This window comes from Chaetodon auriga, chromosome 16 (assembly GCF_051107435.1).
Source record: "Chaetodon auriga isolate fChaAug3 chromosome 16, fChaAug3.hap1, whole genome shotgun sequence".
Taxonomy (NCBI): Eukaryota; Metazoa; Chordata; class Actinopteri; order Chaetodontiformes; family Chaetodontidae; genus Chaetodon; species Chaetodon auriga.
Genome location: NC_135089.1, coordinates 17,279,754 through 17,297,151, shown reverse-complemented (window position 1 = coordinate 17,297,151; position 17,398 = coordinate 17,279,754). Strand labels below are relative to the sequence as shown.

Here is a 17,398-nt window from a genome sequence, read left to right as displayed (position 1 = left end):
GATTGTGAAATCCATCCTCCAGCAGCTTCTAATCATAGCGGGTCCCGTGCAAGAATACCTGGAATTAATTGAAATGTGTAAAATTAGCAACAGAATTGATAGCTGAAAATGAAAGTCATCAGTCAATATTGCGCCTAAGGGGAGAGGGAGGAGACAGCTTTCCTGCAGTGTGTTTGCAGAGGAGGTGTGAATTACAGGGGGCTGTAAAAGATTACGAGTGGGTGCTTTAACGTACACTTTTTGTTATTACATGTAGCTCTGGTGCTGCAGAAATTACAGTTTTTGTCGAAGCATTTATAGCCTTGCAAATAATTAAACTGTGGCCAATTATTGGAAGATCTAGAACATTTCTGCTGAAAGCGGATGGAGTGTACAAAATAACTCTTTTGTGCAAAAGTTTCCTGTATGTTCACTTTGCCCTCCTCCTTTTGCGGGGTTAGTGATGTGTGCATTGTACTGGCAGACATGGCAGACACAGTGCAGTAGCGGATTAGGCCATGTTCTTGCTTAAGCATATTTCAGGCCTTGGGTTCTGATGTATACAAGCGCACCCATGAAATTTTGATTCCCACTTAAAGAAGCAGATATGGAGCATGCAGCCACACTGTCATTTAGTATCTTCTTTTAAAACGTCCGTTCGAGATTATATTCCCTGACTATGGAGCGGTGCAGATACCTTGCTATGCAACCTTGTTTCTCACTAGTGCACACACATAAACACACTCAGCCCCACAAAGAAAAAAAAAAAAAAAATCAAACAAAAAAGAAAAACCCTTTGCACACCTACTAATCCAAAAAGGCAGAATCCTGGGGCCAAAAATAACAGCTTGGAATGAGATGGATAGAGGAGGACAGATTACTGTGGCTCTAATCTGTGAAAAGCTGACAATAAAACACATTTAAAGTGATTACAGCGCTGTTATTGGCATGGGGGTCACTCAATGCACCGTGCATGTACTCTTCCTACCCCTAGCTTTACCTTTCAGCAGACAATGCAGTCTGCTGCAAAACCCCACATGCATAAACACTGCTGTAAAGGTGCTTCACAACAACACGTGGACTGAAGCACACAATGCTGATGCCAGGCAGATGAGGAGAGGGAAGGCGAGTGGATAAAATGAGGCAGGAGGGAAGTGAGAACAGAACGCAGGGCAGAAAGAAAAGTCGGGATGGAAGAGGAAAAGAACAAAGTGGAGAGAGGGATTTTGGAGCTGAAGCCACAAATCATGGAGAAGATTAAGCGTCTCCTCTGCGAGGTGGAGTAGGTGTAAATAGAAACGTGTCCCTGGGAGAGATCCTGGAGACCAAGTGCTTATCTCCCTGAGTGGTGTCAAAACACATTTATCCATCAGAAGTGTTTAAGTGTCTTTGTGTGTATAGGAGGCTTGATATGAAAAAATTAACAGCTGATGGTAGGTGGAAAGTGGTTAGCAACTAACATACATGTCTGTCCGCAAAGGCACAAGACCCGAACACACCACGAGAGATCAGACATAAGTGTTTACACTGTGCCATTACTCCCTGGCTCGGTGGAAGTGTGCGGACGAGCAAGTAGATCACGCATTGTCCCCGTGTCTGACTTCCTCAGCTGCAGGACCAGCGCATCATCAAACAGCTGCAGGCGGTTTTACCCGTTCAACAGCTGCCACATCTCAGGAAACGATGAGTAAATGCTTCACACTGTGACTGCGTCTGCCCAGTAAATTAGCCAAGTGAGTCCGGGGCTCTGGCAATGCCTTACTCTTCCCCTTACACTGTGATGTGTCCTATGGGAGCATCTTTTGGACGGGTTGTGGGCTCACTGGGCATGGCTTGGAACGGCGGCCCCGAGCTTGGGCAGCTGGTTTGCATTGTGGTTATTCAATGGGGGGCAATATTTGATATCAAATGTGATGTCTGTAAGCTGGGACACCTAGTGTTGCCTCACACAGCCAGTGACTGTCCTTTACACCTCAAAAAGCCTCACATAATCCAGAATAAGTGCTCCAGTGGGCACTTGCTTCAGTACCTGAAATACAGCCTGAAAGTCAAGGGTATCGCCTTGTGCATGATGATTCAGCACAACTCAAAACCTCTGATCCATAACAATGAAGAGTACCTGAATAAAGAGGAGTGTACAGTGTTATCAAGGCAAATAAGTGCAGTAGGTAGTTATGCACCTTATGCCAAGACAGTGCTGCATTATCTTGTGAAAGGCCATATGGTGTGGATTGAAGGGCAGTTTGGAGCAGATAATGCGTTTAGAAAATCTGATCCACAAAGAGAATAATTAACTGTTTGACAAGCTTCAATTCAGGCATGTTTGAATAAATATGGGTAGTTTTAAAAGGTCCTTGTTAAATTGGTTTAGCATTTGCATGATAATCAACCCGCTTCTTGTATATATTCACACAGAACTTTGGCTAGAGGCCTGCTGGAATTTTACGATCCTCATAATTTTATTAATTCATTAAGTATGGCCACTTCATACTGTCACATAATTGGGAAAAGCCACATGATTTGTCTAAGGGCTTACCTTAAATTGCATCCAATACGAGAGCTGCAGACTGTTAAGACTCGGGCTTTATGCCAGTGAGCATGGATCAAATTCAGCTTGTCATATTAAGTCCATTCCTAACCAATTTCATGTAAATTTTGGGAAACATGATGCATTTAATAATGGCTTTATAAATGCACCCACTGCCTGCCCTTGTCTGCTGTTCTCTTGGCATCTTCCTGCACACCGCGCTCTGATGGAGCTACAGGCTCTTTGGTTCCACATAAGACTTCAACGGACAGATAAAGGAAAAATGTACCTTTATACCTTTTCCAATCTGTGCGTGCTATTTAAAAAAAACAACAACAAAAAAAACAAATTCTGCATGCTCACATCATTACTCATTAATCACTTCAACACGTCTATGCTCAATATGAATTTAAGTTGTACTGGACGATACGACGCGACACATCAGGTAACATGCACACACACACAAATCACACACAGACACTCAACTTAGAAATAAAGTAGGAAATGTGCAGTGCAGAGGCGTAATCATAGACCTTATGCAGAGGAGTGAGTGTGCCCCCCGCTGCTTTCCTCCTGCCATAATTATTCCTTTCATAATAAACATCTGTATGCCCAATTATCCTCAGCTTAAAGTCCACATTTTCATTTTCTGATCTACCAGAAATGCCTCTAAATGTCACCTGTCCTCTGTTCGAAATCTAAGTCTATGAGGGATGTTTCTCCCCCAGTCTGCTGGAGCTGCTTCCAGCTTTTTGCATTTCAACAGCAGCCAACGTTAAAGCTCTAAAAAGGGAACCAACCCTTCAAACAATCTTTAAATAGAGACTCGAAGGCAACAAGTGTTTCAGTTGAGGCCCTGGGTAGTCTGTTCCCTTCCTCCCACCCACCACGGTGCCACAGGTTGCGTGTGTGTGTGTGTGTGTGTGTGTGTGTGTGTGTGTGTGTGTGTGTGTGATCAGCCGCCCCCACGTCTCGCCGCTGTGTGGTCAAAGTGGTTGTCCAGGTAACGTTTTCTTTCATCGCCTGTCAGCACTTGTTCTGGGTCAGGGCCTGAGGGTTTAGCCTTGAAACAAAGACACAACGTGGTGCCAAACAACTCGACGGCATTAGATTAAAGCTGTCAAAAATATTCACTCCGTCGCCTCGGTCGAGTCCCTCTCCCTGCAGAACGCTAAAAGCCACGGATGAAGTTTCTCCTCCTCATCTGTTCAGTTCTTGTAATGAAATCACAAGCTTGCTCCGACAAAAGAATTATACCCGTAAGTAGCCTCGAGTGTGCGTGGGTTTTGACGTAACGGGCAATTTTTCAAATTCTTGGTGCTTATTCTGCCGCCGCTGCTGCTTCTGATGCGTGAACCTCTCATCATGACATTCTCATTTCAATTAAAAGGAGGAATGAAGCCACCACAGCACGCCTGACTTAGCGGCTAAGATAATGTACTTGCACCCATAGACGCTCGGAAGTCACCCGGAGAGATACGGAGGGATTGTCTTGCCGTGCCATCTTCTGCTGTCCTCTTAAATATCAAACCAGGCAATAAATGTGAAAAATTGCCAGTCGCCTTTGTCCTCCAGTTTTCATGCAAATAACACCATCGACAAACCTGACACTTACCACATAATGAGAAGAGAGCGATGAAGAGAGTGCGAGCGCAAGAGCGAGAGATAAGTGGGAGAATTGAGAGGAAGCATTGTTCGCCGAGACAAAATGATAAAACAAGAGAGAAAGGGATAAATAGAGTTAAAATGAAAGAAAGAGAAAGAGGGAATGAGGGAGGAAGAGAGCGATGGGTGCTTCAGTGTCCCCTCTTTTCTGGAAATAGACACCATTATGCCAGTGGATTGGTCCTGGAGCCTCAGTGAACATGTGATTGCAAAGCCTGGCTGGTCTGCTTCGGTGAGGGGGCTGGTGAGTGGCTGCTTCAGAACATCATGTACAGACACAGGTCCAAACACATCTCACACACACACACACACACACACACACACAAACCACCTCCCACCTCCACAGCAGGCTGCACAGACAGGCTGCATGAATATTTATCAGAGCAGTTTATAATGAGTTCACACATTAGACCAGCATTTCTTTCATAATCTCACATATCGCAGATTTGGTGGCGATTCCAGTATCCAGTCGATTTCGCCGCTCATCAGTATTTGGCGCTCCAACCCGTGCTGCGGCCTGGTCGCATCCCCGGGCGCAGCGGGGGCTCACCTTCGCCGCTTGCTGCCACGGGCTGAGAAATGTTTTTAATATCGTCACGTGTCGTCCGCCGTTGAATCAATTTGGAATCAAAGGCATCTCATCGCCAGAGATTAGCGCTCGGGTTACATTTTTCTGCTGGCTTTCATTTGAACAGAAAACATAAATGTCAGTTCTTAAAATGCATTAGGGAGAGCAAGCCACTGCTAGCGCTGTTCACAACCTTTCAAACCAATTTCATCAACGACACACACACACACACACACACACACACACACACACACACACACACACACACACACACACACACAGCTACGGCCCACAAGCGCACACACCATTCTCGGCAGTAATGCCTCCTGTCCTGTGTGGATTTATTACTGTGAGAGCTGAATATGTTGTGATTGGATCAGAGTGCTGTTCAGTCACATATATTAAATACAAACCTGAACACTGCGCTGCCTGTTTGTTCACCTGTAAGGCCAGACGAGGTATTTTTATTGACCGGAAAGCCAATTTTTCTCTGATTGTGTGCGTCTGTGTTTGTGTGGTGTTTGCTTGACCTGCCCGCTAATAGTTGGTCTGCATTTGACGCATGCAGAGATCCGCTATGGACTCCCTGCTAGTTATAATCGTGTGATTTATAGCTGACAAAAAGCAAAAAAAAAAAAAAAAAGGAGCCAATTACAGAGCTGTTATATCTGTGTCACGCCTCGTATCCCCTGCTCTGTCAACTTTCCACTACAGCAATATGAGCCATGTTAGCCTTGACATTCATTAATGACTATTACCCCTTTTATTGTCCATTTGGGCCCACTTAGTACCTGGTTTTGTTTGGTTGGAGTAGGTAACTACCTGAAACACTGTGTTCTTACCTAATTGGCCAATGCTTTGTTGCATCTGTACAGTCACAGAGGCTGAAGCAGTCATAACCAGGCAATGGGGACTAGAGTAGAGCAGTGCACTGTCTTTACTCTGCGGTATTAGTAAGACTATTTTCTGCATTTGAGAAGAAACTGTGGCTTCACATCCTTTAAGAGTGTGTTTCGCTGGGTTAGTGTTGGCTGATGGTGTTGCCACTTATGTGATGAGTCCCGTATATGGTTTGAAAATTAGCCAGCCGCCAACGTTCAGTCCTCAGAATCTTGTCGGATGTGTTAGTAGGAATTTGTATTTGCCACAGTGTCTTGCAGTCACTTGCAAAGCAGATCCCTGTTGGCACAAACACAGGGAGCATGGAACAGCAAAAAATAAAAGATAAATCAATCAATCTGCCCATTAATTTCTCAAATGATTGATTGGTATGTGACAAAAAAGCAAAAAAAACTCCCATCATCCTGCCTGACAATTAGAATAGTCTTGGTTACTTCATGCTAACATCTCTGTATGTGTGTTTTCATCTGTGCTCTTCTCGCTGGTTTAAGGCGACCGGGGCTCAGTTGCAGAAAGGTGATGCCATGTCCGTCCATGCACCAGTCAGAACTGAGCAATGTTTCAATCAAAATCTGATGCCAGACGTGCAGAGGACCCTGTTTTTACCGTTAGTGGTGGTTTGATAGTGTTGCCAGTCCACAGAGACCTGAAGAAACAGATAAATAAGACCTAAGGACACCTATTCCAAACTTTAACTGAAATGTGGCTTACTTAGTCAAAAAGACAAATACCAAGATTTGAGTGGCTTTAAAACGCTCGCAACCTAAAACACTGACATTTGAAAAGCTGTAAAACCAGTGAATTTTTCCCATTTTTGCTTAAAAACTCTGCCACGTGATTAATTAATTAAGCTCTAATCGACATACTGGATCATTATATTCTTTAGCGTCTTGTGTCTCGTGTGTTGTGTAATAAATCAAGAATTGCAGGAGTTTGTGAGGCTCAGCGTCAGTGAGATGTGCCCACAAACTCCTTTAAATACTTTGTAGACATAAAAATCATTTGCGGCACATTTAACCATTCACATTTTTTTTCCTTCCACTTGTAATTAAATGTACACACTCAACAAAATATATGCAAACACACGCTTTTCCAGTGTTAAATATGTTTGTGCATGTGTGTTCAGCCAAGGTTTCCCATTAAATAAAATAGGTTTGGGACAAGCAGAAGTACGTGTGGCTTTGGACCTCAGGGGTCTCGGGCTGGTTGAGGCTATCTGTGGTCCACCCGTGTGTAACTGATATGGATGCTGTGTGCGCTGGTGTGGCTAATAGAGCAAATGGTGGGTGAGACGCGGGGGCTGGCTGACGGGGAAATGGGGTCATTTAGTGTCATAACCTCACTTGTGTAATCTTCAGTTTAATACAAGGCTTTTGTGTTTCTTTACGAGACATGCTTTGACTCGCTGTGGGACTTTATAATGGCCTCATCCTCTGAATGATCATTGGAGTTACACAGCACGTTGGCTAATATAATCTGCACCCGGAGGGTGCGTGTGTTGAGTGCCAGTGTGTGTGTTTGTGTGTGTGAGTGGGGCTGCAGCCTACTGTGTGTGACAGGGAGAGAGAGAGGGAGATGGGGAGTTTGGTGTGTGTATGCATGAAAAAGAGTGTGTTTTCTTTGTGTGTGTTGTGTGTGTTCACGTGTGAAATGTGTCAGAGGTCCCTATGCTAATCTGTGCGTGAGAGGAATTGGTGTGTAAAATAAACCCATTTTAAGGATGCACAGCAGAGTGTGTGCAGCGCCGGACCACATCGCCGCATTTACATGATCAATGCTTATCGCAAAATGTGTGTGTGTGCATGCAGGCGTGTGTGTGTGTGTGTGTGTGTGTGTGTGTGTGTGTGTGTGTGTGTGTGTGTGTGTGTATATCTCTGTGTCCATCAACTGTGTCTGTATGTGTGCACATGTAGGCCTATTTTAATTGTTGCCATGGAAACAGAGTGCTGCCAGAGAAGTCCAGATTCAAAGAGGGCATCTCTCTCTCTCTCTCTCTCTCTCTCTCTCTCTGTCTGTCTGTCTGACTGTCTCTCTCCCTCCCTCTCTCCCTCCCTCTCTCTCTGTGTCACTCCCTCCCTTTCTCACTCTCTCTCTCTCTCTCTCTCTCTCTCTCTCTCTCTCTGTCTCGCTCCCTCCCTTTCTCACTCTCTCCCTCTCTGTCACTCACTCTGTGACTCTTCCTCTCTCTCCTCTGCTGTCTGTCTTCCTGTACCTCCTCTTCTGTCTCTCTTTCTCGCCTTTTCTCTGTCTCTTGTTGTGCCTTTCTTCCTCTCCCCTCCGCTGTCTTTCATCTTCGCTGCGTCTCACCAAGGTCCTCCTCAGTTTACACCCTCCCACTCCCCCCCCCCGTCTCCTCGTGCCTCTTATCATCCCTGCCTCATTCCTTCCCTCCCACCTCTCCATCCTTCCTGGAGAGTGGTGTGCAATTGACTATTAACACAGGGACCTGTAATTAGAGCTGACGAACCTCCAGCAATTAGTTTTCCCTAAAGAAGTTGTTCTGTCATCTCCGCATACATCCCTTTATCCTTCTCTCAATCTCTTTCTTGCTTTGTCTTCCACCCTGTCATTTCCTGCCTTATTAGCTGTCATCTTCACAGGGTGGTTATTGTTTTAGTGTTTTTGTTTGTCTTTGTACCTTCCATCTGCCTTGTTAAAGACAGTCATGTATGAGATTTACACACAATACACCACTCAGAAGGAGTTCACGAGCAACTGCGCCCCCACTGTCCTGGGTATCTCTGCCCACAAATTGAAGTGAACATCTATTCCCGCCGACTGTACACCTACACAGACTGTATGCTGAGAAACTCAAGGCGACACATGCCCTCCCACTCGCTCACATGTAAACATAGAGACAACACACATCTTCCTCGGAAAGCTTCGTTTTCATGTCCGCCGCTGTCTCCAGTTGTGTTGCTGCCGTCCCACCTCGCTGCCGTCGTCTCTCCTCCCTTCCTCTTGTCTTCTCTGGATCATGCTCATTTCCCCTCTCCCTCTCTCTCTCTCTCTTTTTGCCTTTTTCACTGGCCCACATGGCCCTTCCTCCCCTCCGCATCCACATTAATGAAAAGCTCTATAAATAAGCACAGAGATGAGGGGGGAGTCGCAGAGAGATACGGTCAAGTAGAACGTGGGAGGGAGGTGGAAGGATGGAGGGATGGACAGCAGACGGCTGAGTGCTAAACTAGGCCAATAGGGGTTGAGGGAGGAGGGCGGGTATCTTATCAAAGTCTTGCGAGTTGCTCCGAGCGCCTCTGCCGTCAATCACGTAATCAATTTCGGCATCAGTCAGTTTGTCTGCGTCTCGGGTTGGTGTGTCACTCATCTCGCTCCAGACAGTTTGTCAGTCAGCCGGAGTTTGGCATGGAGCCGTCTTTTCCTCCATCTGCCCTTTCTCTCGTTCGCATTCCCAATACGGCTCGCTTCCTTCTTCCCTCCGTCACTCCCCTCCCGCCCTCCTCCCCTGTCAAGGAGCCAGCATCTCATCTGGAGGGAGAGTTTATATCCTCCATAATACATATCATAATGCTGCCTCAGAACATTCCACATGAATTATTGATTTGCGTGAGATTATACGTAAACTATACGCCATCGTAGCATGTATCTGTGTGCGTGTGTTTATGCACTATTTATGTGTCAAGTGTGACCTCTTCTCTCTCATCTCTCTATGAGTCTTTAAAGCCTCGTTTTCCACAAGGTTTCCCGCTCCTGCTCCATTCTCCCCCTCAACGCCCCATTTCTGCGGACTGACATTGATATGCACTGATTCATGTGATGCATGTAGCCTCTCGGCAATTCACTTTATTCAATCAATGTTGCATGGTGCTATGTTAACCCTCGATATCCTTCTCTCTTGTTGTCTTGCTTTATCAAATCTCTCCCTCCCTCTCCTTCTTCTCCCTTTCTCTCTGTCTCCATCTCCTTCTGTTCATCTCCTCCTCTTCCTCTTCCTCTTCCTCTACCTCTCCAGGTATTACTCTCCCACTCCTCCACCATGCCTGTCTGCGGCTGCCGCAGCCCCTCCCCGCCTCGCGGCCAAGCCGGGGCCTCCTCCTCCGCCCCCTCGGTCACCCAGGAGCAAGAGAGGCGAGTGCTACCCATACATCCGCCCCCGCCTCCATCGCTCCACCGCCGTACCAGCGCCTCTCTTTGTTTCTCCCTCCTTCTCCTGCTGCTCTGCCTCCTCCACCTGCCCCCGGCCTGCCACTCACGAAGAGAGAAGGGTGGGGGCGGTGGTGGTGGCCACTACATCCCCATTCCCCAGCCCCCTCCCCACCACATGGCCCTGCCCAACATCCTGCGTGGCCTCAGCATCGCTGTCGTCCTGGTGGGCAACTCTAGCGAGGTGGCGCTGGCCGGAGCTCGGGAGAAGGAGGACTTCCTCCACATGGCGCCCAACGTGGAGGTGCTGACCATGAATGAGACGGACCCTAAAAGCATCATCAAGAGCATCTGTGACCTAATGACGGAGCACTGGCTGCAGGGCGTGGTGTTTGGGGATGACACCGACCAGGAGGCCATCGCCCAAATCCTTGACTTCATTTCAGCCCAGACTCATATCCCCATCCTCGGAGTCCGCGGGGGCTCGTCCATGATCATGGCCGCCAAGGTAGGACTCAAAGTCTTTCTTCCGCCTTCAAACCTGCACTCATTTACAAGCAGCACAGCCTATGTTCACACAAAAAGTTTCGCATTTACAGTAATTGTGCAAGGAAGTATGTGTGGGTGGTTTGAGTGTTAAAATATAAAGAGTGGCTCACCCTGGAAACAGTGAATGGAAAGCGCTGGTCAGCACTGTTAAACACAGTGTCCTGCACTTACCTCTGACTACACCACTGCACAAAATGTTTAATGTTGTTATTCACCAAAATAACAACTTCCAAAATGACGCCAAACCAAACTGACGCTGTAGCATACAATGCCGTTTGGTTCTTCAAGGCAACTCTGTGGACTCAAATCTGCTTGATTACATTATAATTGCCATCAATCATGGCTTTATTTACTGTAGTGATCCCTGTGAAATCTTGGTCATGGATACATTACTTCACCATACAGAGATTTTTACCCATCACGAAAAGACTCTGGCTCTGACTACACAGCTTACACAGCTATAGACGTTTTGCTGTGTATCTTTGTAAATGGTGTCAGTGGCATGTCTGCCATAAAGGTCTGCTTGTGCTACAGACCCTGGTTAGATGCAGCAGGGTTTTTCTTCGTGCAAACACTCTACCCTCCCCTATCACTGCTGCATTAGCCTCTTAACATCAAGTTTGCCCAGTCAGTACTGCCATTTAGACTTGTTTGGAGTCCTCATCTCTTCCCCTGCCGCCATACTGCATCAGGGTGCAGACAGACAAGCAGACAGACAGGCAGGCAGGGTAAGCTGGGTTGTCTGACTTGAAAGACACACTGCCAACAGTGCTGATGCCAGTGACAGGATCAGCTGGAGATTGCACCAGAACAGAGAGCTAGATCTCTGCCTATTTACTAGGCCTTGCCTAATGGGATCAAGCAATCTGCTACTGCTTTATCTGTGTTCGCCTGGGATCTGGGCTTGGACCCCATTCCACAAAATCAGCTCATTCATTTGGTACTTTGTGCATAAATCCAGCCTTATCAAATAATAAAACAAAACTTAATGTGGCTTCCATACAGCGAAAGTGAAACCTTTATTAAAACACTGGCGACAATTGCCGCTGCTGTCGAGGACTTGCTTGACAGTCTCAGTCTTATCTCAGCCATTCTTGTCTTCGCGCCGTCGTCGTCCTGTTTGTGTGCTGACCCACTGGTGTCAACAGGTCTTTGTGCCACGAGAGACATGAGTCGCGGTGACGTGGCCAGGCCAGCGGCCACCATTGAAACTCTTCTATGTGTTCCTTCTCATTAGAGCACCAAGGAGAGAAATGGCAGGGAACCGTCCACTCCCATTTAAAACTGCGCTCTTCCAAGCGAACATGCAGAAACTGCTTTACCGCACACACAGTTTTTTCACAGCGTGATGCTCATTCATGCACACACCTCTTAAACATGTAGGGATCTGCCCCTGAACTGTGGCCACATATGTCTTTAACCCCAGACCCCACTAACTGTATGTCCTAAAAACATATAAATCTTTGAGAGCCCTCCCTGTGCATGGATGGCTGCATGACTTCTGAAAATTATGCCTGTGTCTTATTTTGTGGAAGGATGCGGGGGTTGTGGGAGGGGAAGGGAAATGAGAGGTAGTCAGGGTATAGTTAAGGGATGCATGGGCCTGTGTGTGTGTGTGTGTGTGTGTGTGTGTGTGTGTGCGCGCAGGGACGGTATCATTCATTAAGCACATGTGCCCTAAGTGCACCAGGCAGCAGGAAAGAACAGTGTTTTGTGGCAGAGGTTTAAATGGATTTCCCCCGGCCACAAGCCAGAGTCTGCCTCTCCTGAGAGCTTCCTCCTGGCTGCACAAGGCCCAGGAGAGTGAGGACGGGGCTGCGCTAAGGCTCAGTCTCCAAACGGATTTGTGTCTGCCTAATGGGCTGAGACAATGGAGTGGCGAAAATACGATAGAGAAGGATCAGAGGGAGGGAGAGAGAGAGAGAAACATGGGGAAAAGTGGAGAAATTGAGATAGTGAGGGTGAGATTGGGTGGAAGAAATTCTACTTTGAGTGGAAGCGGGTCGAGGAGGAGAGGTGGGTGTCATTTGAGAGGTGTAGGGCCAGATAAGGTAGGGTCTGTAGAGGTGATGGACAGATGAGGGACAGAGTTTGACACCATTAGACTGGGAGAAAAGGGAGGGAGGGAGAAAGCAGGAAAAATGTCTCTGAGAGTGAGTGGGAGATGCAGAGAAAGATAAAGAGAGATGAGGAAGGGAAGAGTAAGGAGAGGAAACTTTTCTTGCTTATGGACAGCAGAGATGGAGAAAAAGCAATAGAGAGTAATTGTGGGAGGTGGAATGAAAGGCAGAGTTTATAGAGCTTAAGAAAAATTGGGCTGCGATATGTTTTTTTTTTCCTTTTATTGTGAGTGAGTGTCTCAAGGAAATGGACTGACAAGGACTGGGAAATAGGGATGGCAATATGAGGTGTTTATCTTACAGCCTCGCTCACACACACACACACACACACACACACACACACACAAATACACACACACAGATGTGTGCACCATCGAAACTGAAGGCCAAACGCTGCTATTACAGTTGGCAAGACAACCCCTCCTTTTTCATTACACATCCGAGGAAGGATGATAACAGAGAGCGACGCACAAGGCGGGGAAAACAGCGTTTTGATTTTTAGTGCGGGATGAATAGGAAAAGAATTTGGAGGAACGCTACAAGATAATTCCATAAAATGTACCCACTGGAGTGGACCACTGTAGTGCCGCGTGAAGAGTCAGGTCGAATCACAGTCAGAAGAACATTTTTCTGCTCACATTTGCATCTACAAGGAGTGTTGCTCGGTGTTTGCGGTGATGAAACACAAAGCTAGGCAGAGCATTATGTGCCAATGGGAGATAAAGTCCCCCATCCAGTCCTGCATCATTGCATCACAACTGCCTCCCAATCAGCCTGACAACTCCGTCAGTCTTCTGACATCTGTGACAAGAACAAAACTGGATTTTTTTGAACAAGTCCTCTTGGGGTTGGAGCAAAACTGCAGCAGTAGCTCAGCAATAAAAAGTGGGACTACAGCTTCCACAGCGGTTGCATTCAGCTTGCCAGTGGGAAGTGGCTATGTACTGTGTGTAGTCACTGCCGGTGCAGGGAAAGAGTGAACTTGTGTATAAGCTGGAAAGTAAGAGAGTTAAATAGATGAGGGGACGGAAAGAGGAAGCCAAGCTCGTCTAGCATTAACAAAGAATGAAGAGGAAGGCAGAGGAGGAGGAGAAAGGAGAGAGATGGATGGAGGCAAAGGGCACTCACATCTATATCAATGAATAAGATCAGTGAGGGAGGGTTGGGCGGTAAGTAAGAGGATGAGTGCATTGAGTGCTCCGCCGCGCCACTGAGAAGAGAAGGAGAGAGACGGAGGGAGGGAGTGGCAGAGTGACATAGAGCGTGCGTTTGCAGGGAGTGCAGCAGCAGGTGTATCGCCATCTATCCAGCGTAGCCAGTGTTACATGAAAAAGAGGAGCTGCCTTTTTGCTCTAGAAATCACAGCCTAAATGGAGGAATGAAGGAGGAGAGAGAGATGGATAGAGCGCAGCTGTAGCCACATCTGTGAAAGACAGGAGAAGATAAAGAAGGAGGAGGAGATGGAGAGGAGAGAGGGAACGCATCCAGGAGTTTAAGGGCGTGTGTGTCCTTGTGCATCTGCATGTGTGTGTGTGTGTGTGTGTGTGTGTGTGTGTGTGTGTGTGTGTGTGTGTGTGTGTGTGTGTGTGTGTGTGAATTTGTGTGTGTTGTTACCTAGCCAACATGGCTGCAGTTGCCAGTCTTTTGTCTGTGGTGGTTTCCAGCACCACCCTGCTTGTTGTCCCCTTACAATGTCTGTTGAGCTGTGGTAATCAGCGTGATCTAAAGCTTTGGCTAATGCTCATATTATCATGACATGGTGAGCCATTTTCCTCAGCTTGTCTAGAAGGTATGGCTTTGTAGCGGTACAAATAGCTGTAGTTGTCGCTGATCACCCCAGGGCCGCCACATAATACGAACAGCGAGCTAATCTGTAAGTGGAGGCTGCTGGTGCTGTCGATGAGGAGAGAGATAGCATCCACTTGTGCACAGGATTTAAATGTAAGATCGTCGGCAATTACTGAAAAAAGGAACAGCAGCCAGCCCTGGTGACCTGAGGGAAACTGCGGTGTAATATGAATAACATTTGCACATACGGTTGCATGAAGTTTGGACACCCCTGGTCAAAATCTATGTTCGCATTAGTGTAATTTTTTTGTCTTGTGCAATTTTGGAGGGAAAAAAAAGAAAAGAGCACCAAGGTCTCAATCCGCTTGTTTAGTCTATGTTCTGATCACAGTCATGGTAAGGAAAAGCCAGGTGATGCTAATTTCAAAGATCTGTAAATACTGTGACTCCTCAGACTTTGTCCCATCAATCAGCAGCCATGGGCTCCTGTAAACAGCTGCCTCGCACTAACTAAAATTAAAATGATGCCCACAAAGAAGAAGAAGATGGCTGCAAGAAGATAGCAAAGCATTTTCAGGTAGCTGTTTCCTCAGTTTGTAATGTAATTAAGAGATGGAAGTTCACAGGAACAGGGGCGGTCACGTTGAGGTCCGGCAGAACAAGGAAACTGTCCGAGAGAATTGCTTGTCGGTTTGCTAGAAAGACAAATCAAAACCTGTGTTTGACAAAGAGGATGGCTTCAACGACAGGGTAATGATCCGAAACACACCTCAGAATCCACGATAGATTACCTCAAGAGGCACAAGCCGGAGGTTTTGCCATGGCCCTCATAGTCCCCCAACCTAAACATCATCAAAAATCTGTGGAGAGACCTGAAAGAGGCAGTGCATGCAAGACGGCCCAAGAATCTCACAGAAACAGAAGCCTCTTGCAGCAAGACTGGGTGAAAATCTTACTCTTACTGGTAACAAAAAGCCTTTACAGGCTGTGAGACTTGCCAAAGGTGGTGTTACTAAGCACTGGTCATTTTTACTCACTTAACTATTCACAAAAACACGGCAGGCATGCTCACGCCCACACGCGTGTTTTCATAAATACGATGCAAGACCTGCGTTACAAGGGCAATTAATGTATGAATATCTAAGTCGATAATGGAAGAAATGCTAAGCTAGATCCACAACGCTGCAACACCATCACCAACCCATCAGACGTGGGGATGCAGGCACTTACAGGCGCTCCCACACACCAGCAAATCTGTCCGCGGCCATCTTTTGTGTAACTGGCAGCCGTCTCCAGGAACAAAACAGCAGGATGTGATCAATTAACTTTTGCCCAAATAATTCAGGCTTTTCATCGTTTCCAATGTGGTCGTTTGCCTGTGGGCGTCCAAGCCTTTGTAAGGAGAGAGAGAGCAATTTTGTGTCTGAGCATGTGTGTGTGTCTGAGCATGTGTGTGTGTGTGTGTGCGCGCACTCCAGAGGAAACAGGCTCGATGATAGTGTAGAATTGGTGTTGAACTGTGTCCGGGGATAATTGTTGTGGACCTTGTGTGTGTGTGTGTGTGTGTGTGTGTGTGTGTGTGTGTGTGTGTGTGTGTGTGTTTGTGTGAAGTCAGCCAGTTGAACCATTTAATCACAGTGCAGGGGTGAATTCAGAGGAGCAATTAATGTCCATACCTCAATTTCCAAAGAAACATGTTCCACTTGTCCTCTGTATTTATGTTCATCCCACATTTAGGGAGAATAACCCTTTTTAATTTTGGGTCACAAAGTAATGGACTTGCTTAGGCACCGTTCCCCGTTTGAGGTACACGCGCCACGTCGTCTTTCGTCCAGTGGGTTGAACATAAATGTGCCTGCATTTATATTCCCAATTAATGTCCTGCAGCAGCACCTATTGTTGTAGTAATCACTGAGGTCCTGTACTCTATTAATGTAATGTGCTGTTCAGCTTGGCAGCACCGCGTCCTTGCTAAAACATAGACGCAATTAGGAGCATTTGTAAACGATAAGAGAATTAAAAGCGAGTGTTCCTGTGCTTGATGTCTCTCTCAGTGTTTCTCTTTGTCTGTTTTTATTTCTCTGCCATTTCTCCTGTCTGTCTGTCTCTGTTCCTGTCTCTTTCACATCTCCCCTCCCTAATTGTTTAGTTCATTCATGGATTTTGTTGTGTCCAGTAAAGCGCAGTAAACCCCTTGTAACAGCTTTCTGATCTATCCTTTCATCCTGGATATGTTCTCTCTCTTTTTATTTATTTATTTATTTATTTTTTGCTGCTCGTGTTGTCTAGTTTTTTCCCCCCCTGGGTGTTTCTCTGTTAGTTGTTTTTCTGTCTGTGTGTCTAGCACTTTCTCATATGGCTATTTCCAATTGCAAAAATCTGGATATTACCTGAAATTTTCAGAACCTGAATGCATCCTGAGATTAGGTCTTGTTTCTTTTGTCTCAGCACATATAAAAATATTTATTGAACACCTTATAAAAAAGCTAAACATCCTAATAGAAAAACAAAGAGATAAATTAAGAATTAAAATGGTTTTAAAGACTGTAGGCTTTTATTCTCCTTATACATAATGCAGTAGCTCATGCACACTGTGGTGATGACACATCTGATTGGCAGCAGGCCGCTGCAACGTGTACTCCTCAAGATTTCTCTCCTGGTTGATTTGGCGACCCCTGTGGTTGCTGGTGGTAACAGGGATTCTGGGCGCTGACGGCTGCTCCTTCACCTTCCATTACACCTGCAATATTTAAGACCAAATCTGTGCACAGAAGATGACCATTGTCTTGTTTTTAGGTGTATTTTAATGAACGGTCAGGGCTAACCACCGTGACAAACACATGACGTCTCTTGAGGCTGTTAAAGCCGCCCTGTGTTTTGCCAGTGACAGCTTTTTAGTGTTGCTGCGAACAACTAAGACTATTATGCTGAGAGGGAATTACAGAATGTCAATACACGGCTGTTTCGAGAAAATGCAAACCATGAATAGCACCATAAAGGGCGTTGTCTTTAAAGGGCCAGTGTGTGGGATTTAAAGTGAGCTATTGACAGAAATGGAATTAGTGTATAATCACCTGAAAATAAGAATCATTTAGCTTTGAACATCCTTGTATGATTATATGATTTCTGCATATTCTGCTAATAGATTCCCCTGAATGTTACTCACTGGTCCTTTAATAAAAATCTTAGGATCACAGA

General features: G+C 46.2%; 1 protein-coding gene across 3 annotated transcripts in view; it reads left to right on the top strand.

The window, feature by feature from the left end:
• grin2ba (glutamate receptor, ionotropic, N-methyl D-aspartate 2B, genome duplicate a) overlaps positions 1-17,398 on the top strand; it is a 119,077-nt gene that overhangs the window by 21,138 nt on the left and 80,541 nt on the right. For all 3 annotated transcript variants that reach the window (XM_076751730.1, XM_076751728.1, XM_076751729.1), the window contains exon 4: positions 9,613-10,251. In XM_076751730.1, coding sequence (XP_076607845.1) covers positions 9,613-10,251 — 639 coding nt within the window. The remainder of the gene's footprint in view (positions 1-9,612; positions 10,252-17,398) is intronic.